General features: G+C 45.9%; 1 protein-coding gene across 1 annotated transcript in view; it reads left to right on the top strand.

Annotated features, from left to right (window-relative positions):
- The first annotated feature begins 7718 nt into the window (after positions 1-7718).
- LOC117512670 (aquaporin-4) overlaps positions 7719-24092 on the top strand; it is a 35999-nt gene continuing 19625 nt past the window's right edge. The window contains exons 1-5 of the mRNA XM_034172819.1: positions 7719-7838; positions 8262-8453; positions 8530-8691; positions 8769-8933; positions 19794-19874. Of these exons, the coding sequence (XP_034028710.1) occupies positions 7824-7838; positions 8262-8453; positions 8530-8691; positions 8769-8933; positions 19794-19874 (615 nt within the window). The 5' untranslated portion in view covers positions 7719-7823. The remainder of the gene's footprint in view (positions 7839-8261; positions 8454-8529; positions 8692-8768; positions 8934-19793; positions 19875-24092) is intronic.

Genomic DNA, 24092 nt, shown 5'->3' with positions numbered 1-24092 from the left:
GGATTCCATCATCTGCAGTCCATAATATAATCAGAAGAATCAGAGAATCTGGAGAACTTTCTACACGTAAGTGGCAAGGCCGAATACCAACACTGAATGCCCATGACCTTTGATCCCTCAGGCAGCACTGCGTTAAAAACCGACATCATTATGTAAAGGATCTTACTGCATGGTCTCAGGAACACTTCAGAAACCATTGTCAGTTAACACAGTTTGTCGCTACACTGAGGTTGAAGAGGATTTGCAAATCATTGTATTTTGTTTTTATTTACATTTTCCACAATGTCCCAACTTCCTTGGAAATGGGGTTGTAGAATGCATAATGAAAATGCAAAGCAAATGCAAAATGCATCACTCAAAGTGGCCAGTCTCAATTGTGATGCAATTCTTGATGCTAATGGTGTTAGCATTTTTAGCAGCTATTGGTAGCTTGAGAATGGTAGGTTGTTGATCCATTCGCTGTTTCGCAGTTGGCCTGCCCCGGCTCTCACTGCGCATGCGTCATTTCTGAGCTCAGCAGCATCATTTCTGAGCGTCACCAGCAATTCATGGATTATCATATCGTATCTGCACTCCAGTCATCATTTGTCTCAGCGACAGATATCTGAAGCTTTTGTACATAAATTCAACATTATTTCATACTAAAAGATGGAGGAAGCAATTAGAGCGCACAGCAGCCGCTCCCGCATCTCCATCATTTCAAAGCATCTATAACAACTCACCAAAAAAATGCCTAATTTTCTGCTTAAAACAGCCAAATCTCTGATTAAAACTGACTTTAGAATGGTAGAGAAGCTTGAATCTTCGACTGGACTGGGTTGCTTGATGTGAGGACGTTTTGCTTCAAATCGCAGAAGCTTCCTCAGCTAAAATTCTTGCTCTGGTGGTCTGACTTCTGTCTTGACTCTTGTAGAGAAGAATAAATAATGATAAAATAATGACTTTAGAATGATTTAAGTGGTTTAACCTTATGAGCTGAGATATACTTTATTGAACTCACAGTGGAGAAATTATGTTTACACTCCAGTTACCTCAGACAGCAATTAGTCCACAATTATTACTTGTTTACCATAATAATGGCACACATCAGAATTAAAAACAGCACATACACATTTGACATTATGTGCACTAAGTTTGAAGAAGTTTGTTATCCAAATTGAGGCAAGTGGGTGAAGGTCACGCAGCAACCCTGAGATGCGCCGCCGTCAGCTTGGGGGGAAGAACGTGGGCTGCAGCTAAAACTGCACCACCCCTGCCGAAGGGGAAAGGAGTGACGTCACCGGAAAGGGGACTGCTGCTGGGGGATAGGGGGCGGGTGGGGGAGGGAATGGAGCATGTTTCAGTCCTGTGAAAAGAAAAGCAGTTTATTGTCTTTGTGAGTTGAGATAAGAAGCAGCCAATGTTACCCAGGCCGAAAAAAAATTCCTCTGGAGGAAAACAGTCGGGCAATTTGACCTTCAGGCTTGATAAGCCTGTAATGTTGTGGTTTGAGCAGTGAAAAACACTTTTTAACAGTTCCACTTGCACAACCAAATCCAAATTATGAATTAAGAATATTCCCAATTATGAATTAAGAATATTCACCAGCCTCTGAAATCTTCAACTGCAAGGCACGCATCTGCTCCAAGATGTCATCCAATTTGCGTCTGAGTTCAAGAGTCATTGCAGTCTGAGAATGCACTGCCTTGCTAACCTCAATTATGACAGACAAGCAAGGGGCTGTGGTTCTTGATGCCGCCGTCTTGCCAATTTTCTGGTAGATCAGGGCAGCACATAAGCCAAAAAGTTCCAGCCCTGCTACCATAAAACCAAAAATGAATAAATCCTCGATGTCCTCAACAGAGAAAGGCGCCAAGCATGCCACACGCCAGGAACTCCAGGAGTCGAGAACATAGCCTGCAGGATACATTCCATCTGGGCAGGTAGGATCCCCCGGTACTGACCTTCTTGTAGAAAAAAATGGTATCAATAGCGTTCAGAGACCAGCTGATCAATTCCATGGTTAATCCAATAGTAGTCCAATAGATCCAGAATCCAATATAATTTGAGGTATTCACAGTCTGGTGAAGTAGGGACTTGAAGGTTAAAAGCAGAGAACAGAGATAAGGGAGAGTGGAGGAGATGCGACCGCCCTCGTCGGAGTTATCTGATGGTTAATAATCCCATTAATCCATTTGATCGCTTTGGGTGAAGAGACTGTCTCAGACGTGCTGCTGTGGTCTGAAATGACACATGTACAATGAAGGCAGGGCTGACCAATTTTTACGGGGGGCCGCTCAGTCGTCTATGCTGGTTTAGGGCATGTAAACACACCTCGTGAAGTATGGACAACAAGACAACATCGGGGCACAGCAGAAGTCCATCACAGGTGCTAGACCTCCTCTAGATAACCCTCTCAATTTGGGAGAATGTCATCATCGTACTCGCTCATGAACTCGTGGAATCAGCACCATCCACATCCTCGCGCTAGCCATTGTTTACATGGCTTTGAAACGCTGGAACTTTGCTGGCACTGCGGTGCATTCTGGGAAGAGCAGGGAGATTATGGGAAATGTTAAAGTACTGAATTCATCCATCCATTTTTGAGGAAATATGTCATCATTTTTAATGCCCACACCAAAACAAAAGTTATGACAACCACCGCTCAGCTCCTCCGCCCCCCAAAATAGGATGTAATAAACACCCAAACTGCGATTAGGCTGTTAGATGAGCTTGTCTGTGTTTGGACTTCATTTGTCCTGTGAAGGTCTCACAGACATCCACAGTTTCACCCACACTCCACCTCTACTCATGTGAGGACTGGTCCTGTGGACAAACACACACATGCACACACATAGGATACATAGATTTGACTTGATTACACTTGTGTACAGCACTGTCATGTGCATGTGATGATATTGTTTTCTGTCCTTTGTGTCTGAACATTCATGTGTGAACAAAATAAGTTGAGTTTAATCCACTTTGGAGCCAAGAAATAAAGTTGTTTTTGAGAAAATGCATATATCAGTCATGGCCACTGGCCAAGGTCAAATTATGGCCCTATGCTTAAAGAGAGTATATTTAAAATAGCTATTTCAAGGAATCAAAGAGACAACTAGGGTTACTATTAAAGCCCAATATGAACGCCTATCACCATTCTGTTGATCACATGACCTTTGACTTTGTGTGACCCTGAATGAGTTAAAGATACAACTATGTTTACTGTTAAACACGAATATGAACTCATATTACCTTTGTATGGGTCATTTGACCTTGAAAGGTCACGCCCAAAGTCATAAGTGTTTAACTCAAATTAGAGGTCCTTTACACATATTTGCTCCTCAAACACTCAGCCTTTGATACCAAATCATGATTACAGTCAGCTGTTGAGATCAGCTGTTTGAGATAACATCATTATTTAATAACTTTTTTACTTTACGTGCCTTTACCCTCAATTGTCCCCGTACAACTTTTTTGGAATATGTTGCAGGTCTGAAATGAAGGAATGAAAATCCAAATGTTGACCACACAAAACATTAAATATCTTGTGTTTATGTTGTTTGCAATGAAATTTGAGTCAAAGTAAATGTAAGATTCACTTCAGTATAAAAATAAAATGTTTTAGTTATTGCATATTCCATATCATCCAATGTTTTCTGAAGCTGCACAAAGCAATCACATTTGTATGAATTAGAAAACACTTAAAGGTGTAGTCCCTTTTGATTTTTTTTTTTTAACCATGTCTGTCAAAAATAATTTCTTATTCATAACTATGATTTTGTTCCTTAGTATTCAAATAAAGGACTTAAAATTTTATATCACCAATACGATAAAAAAACTGAACTAGTCAGGAAACAACTAGTCATTTTGACCCACATGGGTTAAAATATGCCATGACACTGTTTCTGTGGTGATGACTCTTAAATGGCAGGTTCAGGCTCAACCTTCATTGAGTGGGTAAAGTGACAGACAAACATTTATGAAATTATAGTATGATGTTTTTAACACTTTTGTAGCTATCAGATACAGCGGGTAAAATAATCATTAAACACGTCAATTTTCTCAGTAAATATATTTCTAAAGGTGCTCTTGACGTGAAATTTTCACCAGATATCAGTAACAACTCAGTAATCCACACACACACACAAAATAAGTGCAGAAATTAAGTTATGTATAATAATGTGAAATGTATTGAAAAGTATTAAACACTTGAATATAGGAAGATGCAAAAAGTTATGGAATCCAAGACACCAGCTAAAATCTGTCAGTAATAAGAAAGCAATCCTGCACCTTGTCAGTGTCAAATTAATATCAGCTGGTTCTGTTCCAATGATGATCTATAAAAAAGGTGTCTTATTACTAATGTGTCACACAAGAAACATCTCATGATAGGTTAAAAACAAAGCGCTCTCTCTCAAGAGCTGCACAAAATTTACAAAGCCTGTGAAATACTGGGAGAATATAGTCTGGTCAGATAAGACCAAAACTGAACTCTTTGGATACCATAATACCATGGACACATGCCATCTTTGGAGGTCAAATGGCACTGAACATCAACCCAACAGTGAAGTTTGGAGGTGGAAACATAATGGTGTGGGGCTGTTCTTAAGCATCCGGCACTGTCAAACTTCATATAATTGAAGGATGAATGACTGGAAATATATACTGGGACATTCTTGATAAAAATCTAGCAGGACGGAGGATGAAATGAGGGTGGACATTTCAGCAAGACAAAGATCCCAAACACACAGCCAAGGAAACTCGACTGGTTTCAGAGAATGAAAATAAAGCTGCTGGAATGGCCCAGCCAATCACCCGACTTGACTCCAACATAAAATCTATGGAAAGAACTAAAGATCAGAGTTCATAGAAGAGGTCCACAGAACCTGCCAAGATTTGAAGACTGTGTGGAAGAATGGACCAAAATCACACCTGAGCGATACATGTGACTAACTTCTCCATACAGGAGCCATCTTGAAGCTTCATTACCAACAAAGGCCTTTGTATGAAGTATGAAATAAATTTCAGTAAGTATCAGAATCAGAATCAGAAGAAGTTTATTGCCATTGCCAGTGAACAGGGTTCAGACTAGGAATTTGCTTTGGTACAATGGTGCAACATTAAGAAGAGATAAAATGCTAAGATAAAATATAACATGTGTCAAAATAAGATAAAATCTAAGATAAAAAAAAAAATATGAAAGGCTGTGTGCAACAGAAAAACAGAGAAACAGAAAAAACAGTGCAGTGGGAGGAGTGCAATTAAAAACCAAAGTACATTGTCTAAAGTGACCCGTGATAAGATCATAAAGTGACAGAGTTAAGCTTAAGGTGACTGAGTTATGAGGACCGTAGCCTCCTGCCCGAGGGGAGTGGTTTGAACAGACCATGTGCAGGGTGAGAAGAGTCAGCTGTGATCCGACCTGCTCGGCCCGGAGTCCTGGAGACGTGTAGGTCGTGGAGAGATGGAAGGCTACAGCCGATCACCTTCTCAGCAGAGGCCACAATGCGGTGCAGTCTGTGTCTGTCCCTGGCTGTGGCCCCGGCGTACCACACCGTGATGGAGGAGCAGAGGATGGACTCGATGATGGCCGTGTAGAACTGCACCATCAGCTGGACAGGCAACGTGGCCTTCTTCAGCTGCTGCAGGAAGTACATCCTCTGCTGGGCCTTCTTGATGAGGGAGCTGATGGTTGACTCCCACTTGAGGTCCTGGGTGATGGTGGTGCCGAGGAAGCGGTGACAGACCACAGTGGTGATGGGGCTGTTGGTGAGGGCGAGGGAGGGCGAGGGGGCTGTGGCTTTCCTGAAGTCCACGATCATCTCCACTGTTTTCTGGGCATTGACCTCCAAGTTGTTGCTGCTGCACCAGGTCACCAGCCAGTCCACCTCCCTCCTGTAGGCAGACTCGTCCCCATCCGAAATGAGTCCGATGAGGGTGGTGTCGTCCGCAAACTTGATGAGCTTTACAGAGTCGTGGCTGGAGGTGCAGCAGTTAGTGTACAGGGAGAAGAGCAGAGGGGAAAGGACACAGCCCTGTGGAGATCCTGTGCTGAGAACCCGAGTGTTCAAGACATTTTTTCCCAGTCTCACACGCTGACTCCGATCCGTCAGGAATTCTGTGATCCACCTGCAGGTGGAGTTGGGCACGTGGAGCAGAGAAAGCTTGTCCTGGAGCAAAGCTGGAAGGATGGTGTTGAATGCAGAGCTAAAGTCCACAAACAGGATCCTAGCGTAGGTTCCTGGGGAGTCCAGGTGCTGCAGGATGGAGTGCAGGGCCAGGTTTATGGCGTCATCTACAGACCTGTTGGCTCTGTAGGCAAACTGCAGGGGGTCCAGGAGGGGGTCGGTGATGGACTTCAGGTGGGATAAAACCAGGCGTTCGAAGGTCTTCATGACTACAGACGTGAGAGCCACAGGCCTGTAGTCATTAAGTCCAGTGATGCGTGGTTTCTTGGGGACTGGAACTATGATTGAGGACTTGAAACAGACTGGAACATGGCATGACTCCAGGGAGGTGTTGAAGATCCCTGTGAAGACTGGGGCCAGCTGATGAGCTTGTTCAGTATGTTCAATACTTTCTCCCGGTGTCATTTCATTTTATTATCCACACAATTCCTGGGCTTATTTGTTTTGGTTTCTTTTACGTATATGGATTACTTAGGTTGTTACAGATATCTGATAAAAATTTCATGTCAGTAGGACCTTTAGAAATATATTTACTGAGAAAAATGGTGATGGGTTCCATAAATATTTTGCCTGCTGTTTGTTCAAGTTCATATATGCTTTAACCCTGCCCTTATAATTGCTCATTTAATAATTTTCTTAATCTGCTTACTCCAATTAAATGTTATGGGGAGGTTGGAGCCTATCCCAGCAGTCATTGGGTAAGAGGCAGGGTTCACCTTGGACAGGATGCCAGTCTATCGCAGGTCCACATATAGATTGACAAACACAGCCACACCCTCATGGTCAATCTAAAGTTTCCAATTCACTGAACCTGTATGTCTTTGAAAGTGGGAGGAAGCCGGAGCAGCCAGAGAACCCACACAAACACCACACAGAAAGGCCCAGGCAGGAAGTGATCCCATGACTTTCTTGCTGTGAGGCAACAGTGCAAGTTGTGCACTTTATTTTTCCAGGCAATGAAAGTCTCAAGAGTGACTTCAGTTTTCAAGCGAAAAAGTCCCTGTGGGCTTCTGAATATGTGTAACAAGGTGAAGTCCAGACTGAAACGACGTTCCTACTGGCTTGGTCAGTGGGGACCTTTGGCTAACCTGGGAGACCCTTGTTTTCCAGTATGAGTGATCTGTTGTTCGAATCCCACCGAGGCCGTGGCCACAAAAATATATCATCCAGTCACAAACTGGCATTGCTGGCAGGATGTGGCAGTTGACTGGATAGTCTTAGATGCTTAAAAGCACCTGTGACCTTGGGCAAAGTCAAAAATGGTGGGGAAATTAGTAACAAGGTGAAGTCCAGATTGGCCGTGGCCACAAAGATCATCATCTGCTGGACAAAGTTAGACACACAAAGCCAAGGAAATGTTTGGCAAAGTATAATTCCAGCCATGATGTCTGCCATCACATTTATGTAATTATTTTCTGATAATCGTCACAGTGGGTGTGCACAGAAAAACCATTAGAGGGTGCAGAAGACAACCTGACTGAGACACACGGCAAAGAGAGGGTGAGGAGGAGGCAGCTCTCCTCATCAAAGGACTCTTGTCTTTCTTTTACAAATGACTGAGTGATGTAGCAGATACCCTGAAGCTCTCAGAGTCTCAGCTGCACACGGGCACACGCAGACGGACCTACAGAAAAACACTTTGGCACTCGGCTTGAAATGACGTGTCGTGAGGTAAGCGTCCTTTTTTACTGCCTTAAAGCTTAAATCCTTCCTTGTAGAACTGGTGCAACTAACCAGAAGCTGATTTTTATGCACAGGATTTGAACTGGTCCTGTGAATGCAGAGTATGTTACTTTGAATTCTTAGGAAAGAAGGCACAACTTCATTTATTAAGGGATCAAATGTAACCCAGCCGTTCCAAGGATGTGTCAAAGTATTAAATTACAGATTACTGACATGGATTCAATTAAATTATTATTATAAAAAAGATTAGACAATATGTGACATCTTTAATATAAATTCAAAACAGCATCAGTCAAGACTTTGTGTTTCTATACGACTAGTTTTCAATGTTTTAATTTTCCCAGACTCACAAGATGTTTGTCAGCTAAATGTGCGTGTGTGTGTGTGTGTGTGTTGTTTTTCTTTGTGCAGCTCCGCAGCCGGCAGTTTTGGCGTGCGATATTTGCAGAGCTGCTCGGCACCCTGGTGTTTGTGAGCACCATGCTGGGTGCTTCTATTCCAGGTCCTGGTGAGGTCCCCGGGGGGCCGATGTACCCAGCCGTGGCAGCGGGTGTCGCAATTGTTGCGCTGGCTCACTGTTTTGGAGATATAAGCGGTGCACAGGTGAGCGTCTTCGCTGTGTGGTTGCTGGATGTGTGGGTAACAGTTTTCAGTGTTTCCTCACGTGTCCTGTGATCAGGTGAACCCTGCGGTCACTCTGTCTCTGCTGGCAACTCGGAGGGTGGATGCACTCAGGGCCCTTGTTTATGTAGCGGCGCAGTGCTTGGGGGCCTTTTTAGGTGCTGGGGCCCTCTACCTGGCCCTGCCACTCAAACGCACAGCTGACTACTTTGTCAACAGGGTCAGTTGAAATCAGTGAGACATGACATTGTTTTTGAATCACACTTTATTCTGAAACATTTTGGGCTCTTCATTCAGGTGCCCATAGAGCTGAATGCGGCCCAGGCTCTGGGGATAGAAGTTTTGTGCACCTTCCAGCTGGTTTTCACCATATTCTCAGTGGAGGAGCAGCGTCGGAGGGACAGCGCAGAACCTGGAAACCTGGCTATTGGACTTGCACACACTACTGGAGTGCTGATTGGAGTAAGACGCATTATTTTCTATCAGAGCTCATCAGCTGGAGGGTTGTTTAGGAGCGAAGAGCGGACGGTCACTCTGCAGCACTGCTGACAATAAACCAGGTCATTCATGACGCTGCACACTCTTCAGAACGTTCTTTTTAGTAGGAATGAAGATGATAAGGGTGATGGGAATCTGACATTTGAGCCCAATTACCTTGACCTTTTGCCCCAGTGAATGACACCTGGCTGACCTTGACCAGGACACCTCTGGAATCCATCTGAGTGTGTGCCACATTTCATCCAAATTGGATTAAAAGTCAAATTCCTTCACCTTTGCCAAAATGAAGTCTTTAACAGCAATTTTGGGGTCAACCTTTATTGACATACCAAGTTTGGTAAAAATTAGCTGAAGGACCTGAGAGGAGTAGGCCAAGAAACAAACAAGGAGACAAGATGTTGACCTCAATGATTGACCTTTGGCAAATTTGATCACTGTTGGGCAATTCTGGAACTCATCTCCTTATACGGTGCATACAGAAAGTATTCACAGCGCTTCACTTTTTCCACATTTTGTTATGTTACAGCCTTACCCTAAAATGGAGTAAATTAATGTTTTTCCCTCAAAATTCTACTCACAGCACCCCATAATGACAACATGAAAAAAGTTTTTTTTTTGGAAATTGATGCAAATTTATTCCAAATAAGAAATCTCATGTACATAAGTATTCACACTCTTTCCTCAATACTTTGTTGATGCACCTTTGGCAGCAACTACAGACCCAAAGATTCTTGAATATAATGGCACAAGCTTGGCACACCTATCTTTGGGCAGTTTTGCACATTCCTCTTTGCAGCACCTCTCAAGCTCCATCAGGTTGGATGAGAAGCGTTGGTGCACAGCCATTTTCAGATCTCTTCAGAAATGTTCAATTGGATTCAGGTCTGGGCTATGGCTCCTCCAAACATGACACCTGTCATTCACACCAAAAAGTTCAATCTTTGTCTCAACAGACCAGAGAATTTTGTTTTTCATGGTCTGAGAGTCCTTCAGGTGCCTTTTGGCAAACTCCAGGTGTGCTGTCATGTGCCTTTTACTAAGGAGTGGCTTCCATCTGACCACTCCACCATACAGGCCTGATTGGTGGATTGCTGCAGAGATGGTTGTCCTTCTGGAAGGTTCTCCTCTCTACACAGAGGAATGCTGGAGTTCTGACAGAGTGACCATCAGGTTTTGGTCACCTCCTTAACTACGGTCCTTCTCCCCCTACTGCTGAGTTTAGACAGGCAGCCAGCTCTACACTGAAAAAAATGCTACTTTGGATCAACTTAAAAAAATTGATGTAATTTGTTACAGCTAATTTTTTAGTTTGTATGTATATTTAGGATTTTGTAAAGTGATTCCAGCAGATTTAAACTGGAAACCACAATTTTCCATTAGACCAATGTAAATAAGTACTTTGAATGAAGTGCACTGTGTTTCACTTTTTTCAGTGTAGGAAGAGTCCCGGTGTATCCAAACTACTTCCATTTACGGATGATGGAAGCCACTGTACCCATTGGGACCTTCAAGCAGCAGCCTTCCCTAGATTTGTGTCTCGAGACAATCCTATCAGAGGTCTACAAACAATTCCTTTCACTTCATGCTTGGTTTGTGCTCTGTCATACACTGTCAACTGTGGGACCTTATATGTAGACAGATGTGTGTTGGGATGGTGTCGTAACACGGACCCACAACAGGGGGCGCAAATGAATGGACAATGGATAAGACAAAGAGTAACAATTTAATGTTGTGAAACGCACAACTGGATACAGACAAAGATACAATGCCAATTAAACACAAGGTGACGTGCGGGCAGGCTCGAAGATAGGAGACCTATGGCGATCGAAGAGCCGGGACCCACACAGCTTCCACCACCATCGACCTGAAGAACACCGGAGCCGCCAAGTCCTGAGTCCCCAGGTGGTCACCGTCTTCTGTTGCAGACCCTGGTACTGCTGGCAGAAGATGAAAAAACAGTTAATGGTGAGTGTGTATCCACACACCCAGTACTCCTTCACCTACAGATCTTCAAGGAGGGAAAACCTCCACCTCCAGATACAATTTCACCCATGCAGCTCCTGTTAGTCTCTTCCCTGGATGGAGTAAGAGGCGAAGAACGTCGCACTCCCACTATCCGCCAATCCAGCTTCAGACTCAATCCACAGGAATACGGCTGCACACAGAACAAGGTTTAGTTATAATAATCACCGCAGAGAAGGTTACCTTAGACGGTAGCTGATTTCTCGGCGAGGAGGTGGAGTAATAATCCGGCTTTTGTAGGGACGGTGGTGATTGGTGACAGCTGGTGTAAATGAGTGACAGCTGTCACTCTCTGTTGTCTCGGCGCCCTCTCATGCTTGAAGCCCGCACTCCAAGCAGGGCGCCGACTGGTGGTGGTGGGCCAGCAGTACCTCCTCTTCAGCGGCCCACACAACAGGACCCCCCCCTCAACCAGGCTTGTCCGGGTGTCGGCGGTAGAAATCGGCCAGGAGGGCCGGGTCCAGGATGAAGCTCCTCTTCACCCAGGAGCGTTCTTCGGGTCCGTACCCCTCCCAGTCCACCAGATATTGAAAACCCCGGCCCTTCCGACGGACGTCCAGGAGCCGACGAACAGTCCATGCTGGCTCCCCGTCGATGATGCGGGCAGGAGGTGGTACGGGTCCAGGGGTGCAGAGTGGTGAGGCGTGGTATGGTTTTAATCTGGAGACATGAAACACTGAGTGAATCCGCAGTGAAGCTGGGAGTTTCAGCTTCACTGTGGCCGGGCTGAGGAGCTTGACTATAGAAAAAGGTCCGATGAACCGGTCTTTGAGTTTCTGTGACTCAACCTGCAGTGGGATGTCCTTAGTTGACAACCACACCTCCTGCCCAGGCTGGTATGTAGGGGCCGGGGAACGCCTGCGATCTGCATGGGCCTTAGCCCTCGTCCGGGCCTGCAACAGGGCAGAACGGGCGGTCCGCCACACCCGGCGGCACCTCCGCAGGTGGGCCTGGACCGAGGGGACCTCGACCTCTCCCTCCACAAGTGGGAACAATGGGGGCTGATACCCCAAACACGCCTCAAAAGGGGAGAGGCCGGTAGCAGATGAGACTTGGCTATTGTGGGCGTACTCGATCCAGGCCAGATGGTCACTCCAAGCCGCCGGATGCGCGGAGGTTACGCAGCGGAGGACCTGTTCCAACTCCTGGTTCGCCCGCTCTGCCTGGCCGTTCGTCTGTGGGTGATACCCGGACGAGAGACTCACGGTGGCCCCCAGTTCCTTACAAAAACTCCTCCAGACGTGCGAGGAGAACTGGGGACCACGATCCGAAACGATGTCCGATGGTATCCCATGCAGACGCACGACATGGTGGACCAGGAGGTCTGCTGTCTCCTGGGCCGTCGGGAGCTTCGGGAGGGCCACGAAGTGGGCCGCCTTGGAGAACCGGTCCACTATCGTGAGGATGACGGTGTTGCCCTGGGATGGCGGGCGGCCCGTGACGAAGTCCAGGCCGATGTGAGACCAGGGGCAATGAGGCACAGGCAGGGGCTGGAGGAGGCCCCTGATCTTATGATGATCCGCCTTGCCCCTAGCACAGGTGGTACAGGCCTGGACATAGTCCCGGACGTCGGCTTCCAGTGACGCCCACCAGAAGCGCTGCTGGACCACTGCCACGGTCCTACGCACTCCGGGATGACAGGAGAGCTTGGATCCGTGGCAGAAGTCCAAGACGGCAGCTCTGGCTTCTGGTGGGACATAGAGTCTGTTCTTAGGACCGTTCCCCGGGTCCGGGTTCCTTGCCAGGGCCTCCCGGACGGTCTTCTCCACGTCCCATGTGAGGGTGGCCACGACAGTGGACTCGGGAACGATGGTCTCGATGGGGTCTGACAACTCGGCCTTGGCTTCCTCTTCGTGCACCCGGGACAGTGCGTCAGATCGTTGGTTCCTAGTCCCGGGACGGTAGGTGATCCGGAAGTCAAAGCGTCCGAAGAACAGGGACCAGCGGGCTTGCCTGGGGTTCAGCCGCTTGGCGGTCCGGATGTACTCCAGGTTCCGATGGTCCGTGAAAACCGTGAAAGGCACTGTAGCTCCCTCCAACAGGTGTCTCCACTCTTCAAGAGCCTCCTTCACCGCGAGGAGTTCCCGATTGCCCACGTCATAGTTGCGTTCAGCGGGGGTCAACCTGCGGGAAAAGTAGGCACATGGATGGAGAACCTTGTTGGACTCCCCGCTCTGGGACAGAACGGCTCCTATCCCTGAGTCAGAGGCGTCCACCTCCACTATGAACTGGCGAGTAGGATCAGGCTGCACCAGAACTGGTGCAGACGAAAACCGGCGTTTCAACTCCCTAAACGCGGCTTCGCACCGATCCGACCAGGTGAAGGGGACTTTAGTGGAGGTCAGGGCAGTCAGGCGGCTAACAACCTGACTGTAACCTTTAATGAACCTCCGGTAGAAATTTGCAAAGCCGAGGAACTGTTGCAGCTTCCTACGGCTTGTTGGTTGGGGCCAATCTCTCACCGCCGCAACCTTGGCCGGATCCGGGGCGATGGTGTTGGAGGAGATGATGAACCCCAGGAAGGACAAAGAAGTGCGGTGGAACTCACACTTCTCTCCACCTTCACAAACAACCGGTTTTCTAGTAACCGCTGCAGGACCTGACGTACATGCTGGACATGAGTCTCAGGGTCCGGAGAAAAGATGAGTATATCATCCAGATATACGAAGACAAACCGGTGCAGGAAGTCCCGCAAGACATCATTAACCAATGCTTGGAACGTCGCGGGGGGGGGGGGGCATTAGTGAGGCCGAATGGCATGACCAGGTACTCAAAATGACCTAACGGGGTGTTAAATGCCGTCTTCCATTCGTCTCCCTTCCGGATCCGAACCACACATTCCTAAGATCTAGTTTGGTGAACATTTTGGCTCCATGCAGGGGCGTGAACACCGAATCCAACAGGGGCAACGGGTATCGATTGCGAACCGTAATCTCGTTCAGCCCTCTGTAGTCAATGCATGGACGGAGTCCGCCATCTTTTTTACCCACAAAAAAGAAACCCGCACCCATCGGGGAGGTGGAGTTCCGAATCAACCCGGCGGCTAAGGAATCCCGGATGTAGGTCTCCATCGATTCGCATTCCGGACGTGAGAGGTTGTACAATCTACTGGACGGGTACTCAGCGCCCGGGATCAAATCGATGGCACAATCGTACGGTTGGTGCGGGGGAAGAGTGAGTGCCAGATCTTTGCTGAAAACGTCAGCAAGATCGTGGTACACCTCGGCCACCGCCGTCAGATTGGGGGGGACTTTGACCTCCTCTTTAGCTGTGATTCCGGGTGGAACCGAGGATCCAAGACACTCCCGGTGGCAGGTTTCGCTCCACTGCGTCACCACCCCAGACGGCCAATCAATCCGGGGATTGTGCTTCACCATCCATGGAAATCCCAGAATCACTCGGGAGGTAGAAGGTGTCACAAAAAACACGATCTCCTTCCTGTGATTTCCAGACACAACCAAGGTCACGGGCTGTGTCTGATGTGTAATTAACGGGAGTAGAGTGCCATCTAGTGCTCGCACCTTCAATGGTGAAGGCAGAGCCACCAGAGGAAGCCCTACTTCCCTGGCCCATCTGCTATCCAGCAGATTCCCTTCTGACCCCGTGTCTACCAGTGCTGGGGCGTGAAGGGTTAAATCCCCACTCAGGATTGTTACTGGGATTCGTGCTGATTTATGGGTTTTCCCCGTGTACATATTATGGCCCACCCTTAACCCAGTTCCTAAGGATGGGTGTTGGAGTTTGATCGTTTGGGGCAGTCTTTTAACCTGTGCTCACAAGAGCCACAGAAAAAACACTCCCCGCGGGCCAGCCTCCTTTGTCTGATATTTGATTTTAATTTGGCCCTGCTCATGTCCATAGCTTCGTCAGCAGGGGGAGCTGTTGCCACACGGAGCCCTCTGGCAGTGGAACGTGGGGACGACGACACCCTTTCGGACCCGGAGGAAAGAGGGACGGCTTGAGCCCGACCACGCCCCCCGGCCTGCTCCCAACGGTGTTCATTCAACCGGTTGTCTAAGCGTATAACCAAATTGATAAGCCCGTCGAAATCTTGCGGTTCCTCCTTAGCCAGCAGATGCTCCTTCAGGACCGGAGACAGTCCGTTTACGAAGGCGGCGCAGAGCGCAACATTATTCCAGCCGGACCTCGCAGCCGTGATGCGGAAGTCGACTACATAATCAGCTGCGCTCCGGCGCCCCTGTCTCATTGACAGCAGCATGCTCGAGGCGGTCTCGCCTCTGTTGGGATGATCAAACACCTGTTTGAATTCCCGTACAAACCCAGCGTATGACGTCAGGAGACACGAATTCTGTTCTCAAAGCGCCGTAGCCCAGGCGCGTGCCTCACCTCGAAGCAAATTAATCACATAAGCCACCCGGCTGGCATCTGATGCGTACATAACTGGACGCTGTGCAAAAACGAGCGAACACTGCATTAAGAAGTCTGCGCACGTTTCGACACAGCCTCCGTACGGTTCTGGAGGGCTTATGTAAGCTTCAGGGGACGGTGGGGGGGTTTGTTGAACGGCCAGTGGAACGTCTGTCTGTGGCCCAGAGCCAGCAGGAGGAGTCACTGCAGCAGCGCTCGAGTCGCGCGCTTCCACTCTGGCGGTGAGAGCCTCCACCCTCCGATTGAGGACTGCATTCTGCTCGGCTACCAGATTTAACTGAGCGGTGAAAGCGATAAGGATTTGCTGAAGATCACTTACCACACCTCCTGCTGACGCCTGCGCTCCTTGTTCTCCCATTGGCTGTTCAAGCTGTGGTTGACGCCCCTCGGGATCCATGACGAATGGCCGAGAAATCTGTTGGGATGGTGTCGTAACACGGACCCACAACAGGGGGCGCAAATGAACGGACAATGGATAAGACAAAGAGTAACAATTTAATGTTGTGAAACGCACAACTGGATACAGACAAAGATACAATGCCAATTAAACACAAGGTGACGTGCGGGCAGGCTCGAAGATAGGAGACCGTCTTCTGTTGCAGACCCTGGTACTGCTGGCAGAAGATGAAAAAACAGTTAATGGTGAGTGTGTATCCACACACCCAGTACTCCTTCACCTACAGATCTTCAAGGAGGGAAAACCTCCACCTCCAGATACAATTTCACCCATGCAGCTCCTGTTAGTCTCTTCCCTGGATGGAGTAAGAGGCGAAGAACGTCGCACTCCCACTATCCGCCAATCCAGCTTCAGACTCAATCCACAGGAATACGGCTGCACACAGAACAAGGTTTAGTTATAATAATCACCGCAGAGAAGGTTACCTTAGACGGTAGCTGATTTCTCGGCGAGGAGGTGGAGTAATAATCCGGCTTTTGTAGGGACGGTGGTGATTGGTGACAGCTGGTGTAAATGAGTGACAGCTGTCACTCTCTGTTGTCTCGGCGCCCTCTCATGCTTGAAGCCCGCACTCCAAGCAGGGCGCCGACTGGTGGTGGTGGGCCAGCAGTACCTCCTCTTCAGCGGCCCACACAACAATGTGTGCCTTTCCAAATCATGTCCAATCGACTGAATTTACCCCAGGTGGACTGAGATTAAGCTGTAGAAACATCACAAGGATGATCAATGGAAACAGGATGCATCTGAGCTCAGTTTTGAGTTTCATGGCAAAGGCTGTGAATACTTATGTATGTGTGATTTCTTAGATTTTTTTAATTTTTTTTTATAAATTTTCAAAAATCTCAAAAAAAAATTCACATTGTCATTATTGTGTGAAGAATTTTGAGGGAAAACAAATTAATTTAATCCGTTTTGGAATAAGGCTGTAACATAACAAAATGCAGAGAAAGTGAAGTGCTGTGAATACTTTCCAGATGCACTGAAAGTTCAATGCAAAATAAAGTGAAAAAAGTGCATTTGACCTTTTACCCCAGTGACTGACACTGTTAAAACAAACCCTTTAAGAGTAATTTTGGGTTTCCCTGTCATCGATATATCAATCCAGGCATCCATTTTCTAAACCCGTTTATCCCAATTAAAGGTCAAGAGAGTGGGGGACTGAAGCCTGTCCCAGCAGGCCAGTAATCTATCACAGGACTCTACATATTGTTTGGTGGAAATTGGCTCATGCTTCTTGGAGGATATGATGATGTTTATGTGGGTTTTATCTCACACATGATGGTCAAATTAACCTGAGCTACATGTCTTACTTTAAAGAGGAACATCAACATTTTACAACCTAGACTCTATTTTTATTTTTTAGATGTTTGGGGTTCATATTTTCACTCAGGATAGAAAATAACTTAATTGGTGAAACACTGATTTTGAACACAAACACCTCATGAACTAGCCAGCTGCGTTACCCATACGGGTCAAGCAAAGGTAAAGGTGAGCATGTTGAACTCAGTAAATGTAGATATACATTTTAAATTATACAGTTAAGCCCCCTGACACTTGCACAACTTTGATCCGTCCACTTGCACGCACATCGTTGTGATGATCCCACCCACTGTGTTCCCAGCTGGATGCCGTGCTTTGTTTCACCGGCTGCCACGCGCTGTGCACTGGACACTGCGCATATGAAATAACTATTTCGTGGAGGATTACCGTATTTTCCGGACTATAAGTCGCACCGGAGTATAAGTCGCACCAGCCACTTTATCCATTATAAAGAAAAATAAACCATAAATAAGTCGCACCGGAGTATAAGTCGCACCAGCCACTTTATCCATTATAAAGAAAAATAAACCATAAATAAGGTCCACTGGACTATAAGTCCCATGGACATACAGGTATGTTAACATGAAAAGTTCAGATGATAATATTGTGACGGCTACCGTTTTCGGATGCATATTTCACCAGTCGCAACTTGTAATCTGCAGAGTATGATTTTCTTTTTGGTGGCATTTTTTCGGGCCTTCTCCGTTGTCTTGTTATGTTATCAGTAACGTTAAAATTTTTATTTTTCTATGGTAGTCAGAAGTCGCAGGAACAGTCACACAAGCCTCGAGTGCCCTCTTGTGAGCTGCATTTTACCTACGGATATGTTTGTATTTTGCGGACCACATTGCGAGCCGAACCATGCAGCGCCTACCTGCGCAGCTCATGACCTCCCAGCGGTGTCGATCCAGCTCCTTCCAAGTGCAGACGCTAATCCTCCGCCGTCGCTCAGTGCTCCCATGTAGCTCTCAGCGTCAACTCTGCTCACACTGATATCCAAGGGTTGAAGCTGTCTTGTTAGCCGTCCCGGAATAAACACCATGTTCGTCTGCTTCAAACGCTTTTCACAATCATCGACGCCAGCTCCTTCCAAGTGCACACGCTAATCCTCCACCGTCGCTCACCCGGTGCTCCCACACAGCTCTCAGCGTCAACTTAAACACTCTGCTCACATTGATATCCAAGGGTTGAAGCTGTTCTGTTCGCCATGCCGGAATAACAGCAAGCACCGTGTTCGTCAGCTTCACACGCTGTGGGTGAGGTGAGGAATACGCATCCAAAGTTCTGTTCTCTGATTGGTTATCGCGACCAGCGTGAACTATAGGATGGCCGTCATACTACAGTGCCCATGATGCATTGCATTTCCTTTTCCGGTGGCCATTTTAAAACATAGATCGACTCTGTCACGTAAAATTGTTTTGTTACAGTAAATTAATTGAGATCCTACCGGTATATTTTTCATTTATAAGTCGCACCGGAGTATAGGTCGCACCCCCGGCCAAAACATGTAAAAAAGTGCGACTTATAGTCCGGAAAATACGGTAATCCTTTTCTCTGCAAGTTAGCTGTTGAAAATGGCTTTAATCGCTTCCTGAATCACAGAGGACTGCTCTAGCAGCAGCTGTTCGTGCACGCGTTGAAGGAGCTGGAGAAAGCCTTTGGAGCCGTCTTAAAAGGTAATTATTTGTCATGTTTACATTGTCATGGCTCAGTAAAACAGTTGCATGTTCTTTCCTTCTTGTGTGCAGCTGTACAAGTATGTTTATGATAGATTTAATATCTCGTCATAATCGTTCAGACGAGCTGCGCTCTGATGAGGTGCACTGACGCAGTCGCTCGCTCTGTTCACTTCTTCTTTACTCGACTTGACGAGCTGCACGTAGTGTTGCAGATGGCGCCATGTTGCACAACATTTATGAGTGAAAGTTTTTTGAACATTTTAAAATTCTCTTTGTGCAGTGGCACGCACCGGTGCCCCTCTCACATTCAGTCTACACCCGTTAAAGACGAGTTGACTCTCCTGTGTGACACAGTGCCTGCAACTGCGTGCATCAAAGTCATGCAAGTGTCAGGGCACCTTTACGCCACTTATCTTAACATCCAGTCCATGTGGTGCCGCTCTCCACTGAGTGATTACATCGATTGTCAATGAGTGGCTCATTCCGTAAGACAGCGCTTCTTAACCTCTCCACACTGCAAGAAGCAGTACAATAACATTATATGTAGTAACTTAGCGCATTGTGATGTTTGCATTCTAAAACACTGTTGATTTTCTTTCAACTGCCCAGGCAGGTCAACACAGCAGTTTAGTTTTTGGCATAAATTTACACTGGATGTCCTTCCTGATGCTGCTCCATTTGTTCTTAGAGAAACAGTCCAACATCAAGCACTACTCAGGATCTACAGTGCCTCACTTCAAAGATCTGATGGGATCAGGAGCACACAGAAAACAATACTGCACCAATAAAAAGCTTTTTTTGTCCCAATTGTAAAAGTTGAACCCCAAAACATGTAAAAATAGAGCCTATTGAAAAATGTTGCCATCCCCTTGTCTCCAATCTGTCCCGGCAGGAACACGCTAAAGTCATGTTTATTTCTGCCTTTATGTCTGACTCGCACATTCTTTGTACCATCAGGCACGCCTCTCTGGTGCGAGTATGAACCCTGCACGTTCTCTGGGCCCGGCCATCATCACTGGATTCTGGGAAAACCACTGGGTGAGAGAGTGTCAGAATTGTATCCTGTTTTATGGCAGTGCTTTGTATTACAACAAGAAGGGTCACTCAGACAGTGCAATACCCATGCCTCATGTTTAACATTAATCCACGCAAATTCACTCTTTGTGATTCAGTGATGGCATCATACATGGTTCAATGTGACATTTGATCCATTCTATGCAACTGAGCCACTTCATTGCTGACTAACACAAAACCCTTCTATTAATCTATACTGGCTCCAGACTGAGGTCAGCAGTTATGGCCTTGAGTTTGACCTTCCAAGGTCACCCAAAGTCAAAAGGTGATGTGACCAACAGAACACTGATCTGTGACTTCATATTAATGTATCCTGTTCATACATAGAACCTAGATCCTGATTGGTTTGATTCTGTACTGTGGATCAAATCAAATCAGATTTCAAGATCACAGTCACTATATATAGAATAAAAAGCTATTTATTTTTTGATCAACAGCAAAAACAAAATCTTACACTTAGCCAGTTTAATCCAGATATTAACTAATTTGTAACTGGCTTGAACTTGTTCTAAACCAGCAGGGAAAGATACAGTGAATCTGAAAAGTTTTGTTATGTTATAGCCTTATTCCAAAATGGACAAAATTCATTTTCTCCTCAAAATTCTACACACAACATATCCAATCAACTGAATTTATCCCTTTGTTGGGAGTTGGTGGACTCCAATTAAGACGTACAAACATCTCAAGGATGATCAGCGGAAAAAAATAAATAAATTTCATCAATTTTGAATAAGGCTGTAACATAAAATGTGGAAAAAGTGAAGTGCCGTGAATACTTTTTGGATGCACCACATTTAACAGGTTTTTATTCTGCATAATACAGATATTCAGGTTGATAGTGGCTTAACAGTTCCACACCAAAAATGTTTCGCATATGTTTTAAAGCAGATATTAGTTGTTTTCCAAATGGTTTTACACAGCAAAATTAGATTAATTTGTATTCTAATCCAACTACATTTGTTCCGCAAATCTGATTGGTCAATCGTGTGAGATTTCAGACCATAGAATATTGCCTTGACGGTGGCAAAATATTCGACCCTTTCACATTTGATGTATTACTTTGCGCCCTGACTGTGTTGCTACGCAGGTGTCAATAATGGTGCTGTCATCTGAGAGCGACAAAAACTGGCGGAGCAACGACGACACCAAAATGGGTGGATTTCATAGATTTAACTGGATTGATTGATTGATGGATTTAGTGTGGATTTAACTCAATGCATCTGAAGAGATGGAGAAATCTGTGGGTCTGCTCACAGAATTTCCAGTTTGGCATGAAGACGCTGTTGCTACAGTAAGCTTCGCCAACTGAATTACTTACAGAAAAAGTCCGAAACTGTAAACCGTGCAAACGATGGAATTGGATTAGAATGGGAAAAATCCCATTGGTTTGTTTGTTTATTCCAAGTCAACATAACATAAACAATAATAATATAAACAATATAAACAAATAGTACAGTTTTATGTACACACTTGACACTGTTCATAAAATGGTGAAAAGAAAAAAGAAAATTAGTAAAGACAAGAAAAGGCATAAATGAATTAACAACACAAACAGAATCAACTTGGAAAGGAGTGAGATGAAGACAAGCTTATTGACTTCCACCCCCAATTCCATCCTCAATTAAATTAAATTACTTAAAATACACGGTTGCCGTCATTTTGAGCTTAATATTTCATATATAATATATAAAGCATATAAATAATACAATTATATATGTATGTGAACATACACCCACACACACATACATATGAACACACATACATACATATCAATATATACACACACACCCATACATATACATATATACACACACATGCACATATGTATATACATATACATACATATATACATATACACATACATACATACACATATATATACATATATACACATACTGGGCCTCATGTATCAATGTTGCGCACTTGTGGCTTAAATTTACAGCGTAAACTTGAAATACACCAAAGTCGCCATGACATGTATCAAGCAGTGTGCACCTGCCAATTTCTGGCGTACGCCTGACGTGATCTTGATAAATGCGGCGGGTGGAAACAATCGTAATTATAATAAACACGCCCATAAATATTCAGACTCTGCTTCAGACACACCCTCATTTTACGACATGGAAGCCGGAAAGACGGCAATGAAAAAGAACTCCACCAATCACGACGCGTGCCAATAGAGCGTCAAAAGCGGCTGTCGTATCAATTGTTTTGTAGTATATAATCAATAAAGTGTTACAGTGGTCCCTCATTAATTGCTGGAGTTGCGTTCTAAAAAATAGCCCGTAATACGCGAAACCGCGACGTAATCAGCGTTATTTTTTACAATTATTATAGACGTTTCAAAGCTGTAAAACCCCTCACTACACAGTTTATACACTTTCTCAATCAGGCATGAACATTTTCTCACTTTTCTCTCGTGTGTAAACACTCTCAAAGTTCAAACCTTAGTTTGTCTGTCTTAATGTGCCGGAAAAGTGCTGATGTCCACGTCTTTTCACAATTCCTGTGCTAGTCAGATGACATACCAGATCAAGACAGCGTCCAGTTTAAAAATGAACGGCACATTTCACTGTTACAGGAGTTTTTGTCATGGAAAGAGAAGCTGCTCCACCGCGCGTTGCGGTGCAGCCGCTCGGCGCAAAGCAACGCTGTGATGAAGCCTCACGGGACATGTTCTGGCATGTCCAGCTCATGCACAATCACAATCGGATATTCACACGACTGAAAAGCAACCGCAGTCCGTCTGAAATCCACCTGAAAGCTGTCCTGAGAGACCAACACCGAGGTGGTTTTGTCCCGCGTAATGAACGGAGCCGTGGCGCGTCCCTCCGCTTTTCTTTCCATGAAAAAAACTCCTGTAATGGTGGAATGTGCCGGGAAAAGTGCTGATGTCCACATCTTCTGCCTTTTTGTGAAAGTCAGACGAGGTCCCGGATCAACAAAGCTTTCACGTTGGAAATGATCTGGTTGTTCCAGCGGGGTGTCAGCCTGTCGATGGGGGCTGGGAGGGCGCCGCGCTCTCAGCAGTTGTGGGCCGTCCTTAAAGCGGCAGTAACACCCCGTAATCTGTTTAATCCCCATAAAATCATCCCTGAAAGCCATATTAATTTTTCAAACGGTGTCCACCTGGAGGTCTCTCACAGTTTCTGGAAAAAAATTGATGCAGCAAAGCTCCAAATCGTTCAGACATTTATTCGCAATAAAAAAAAGACGAGAGGGGTGGACCACACCTCACTCAAAGCCTGCTCACAGGCGAATGACGCAACCGACAGGCATGAAAAAACTCACGCATGCGCACGAGGGTTCAAGCTTGTCTGACGCAATCACACGTGATTCAAATCCATATGGTTTTTTAAAAAAATAATAAGGTCGGATACTAGAGTCTTGAGCTCTTGCTTGCCTCTACTGGTGGTTGGCTCTCACTGCGGTATTGTATCACTTCCTGTTCCGGAGCACAGCGGTGTTTTGCTGTATCTGTTAGCTGTTTAATCTGCGCAGTTAGATTGATCTAGTTAACTAGATAACAATTTGTTTCACAGTGTAATCTTCACGTGCCTTAACTAAAGCACTCCCTCTGCTGAATCACCTCTAAATTATTTACACATTATTCACTTTGTGTTTTTAGGAATCCGCTAGCTTAGCGCAGCTACTAGCTCTTATCCGGTTTAGCATGGCGGCTTCTCCTGTCTCTCCCGCACTTTTCTGCTCTGGGTGTGAAATGTTTAGTTATTCCTCGGCCTCCTTTAGCAGTAATGGTACTTGTAATAAGTGTAGCTTATTCGTAGCTTTGGAGGCCAGGCTGGGCGAATTGGAGACTCGGCTCCGCACCTTGGAAAATCCTACAGCTAGCCAGGCCCCTGTAGTTGGTGCGGACCAAGGTAGCTTAGCCGCCGTTAGTTCCCCTCTGGCAGATCCCGAGCAGCCGGGAAAGCAGGCCGGCTGGGTGACTGTGAGGAGGAAGCATAGTCCTAAACAGAAGCCCCGTGTACACCGCCAACCCGTTAACATTTCTAACCGTTTTTCCCGCCGAGGATCAAACTCTGGTTATTGGCGACTCTGTTTTGAGAAATGTGAAGTTAGCGAGACCAGCAACCATAGTCAATTGTCTTCCGGGGGCCAGAGCAGGCGACATTGAAGGAAATTTGAAACTGCTGGCTAAGGCTAAGCGTAAATTTGGTA

Source organism: Thalassophryne amazonica, chromosome 6, assembly GCF_902500255.1.
Source record: "Thalassophryne amazonica chromosome 6, fThaAma1.1, whole genome shotgun sequence".
Classification (NCBI taxonomy): domain Eukaryota; kingdom Metazoa; phylum Chordata; class Actinopteri; order Batrachoidiformes; family Batrachoididae; genus Thalassophryne; species Thalassophryne amazonica.
The sequence above is the reverse complement of the archived record's forward strand: the minus strand, read 5'-3'. Positions and strand labels throughout refer to the sequence as shown.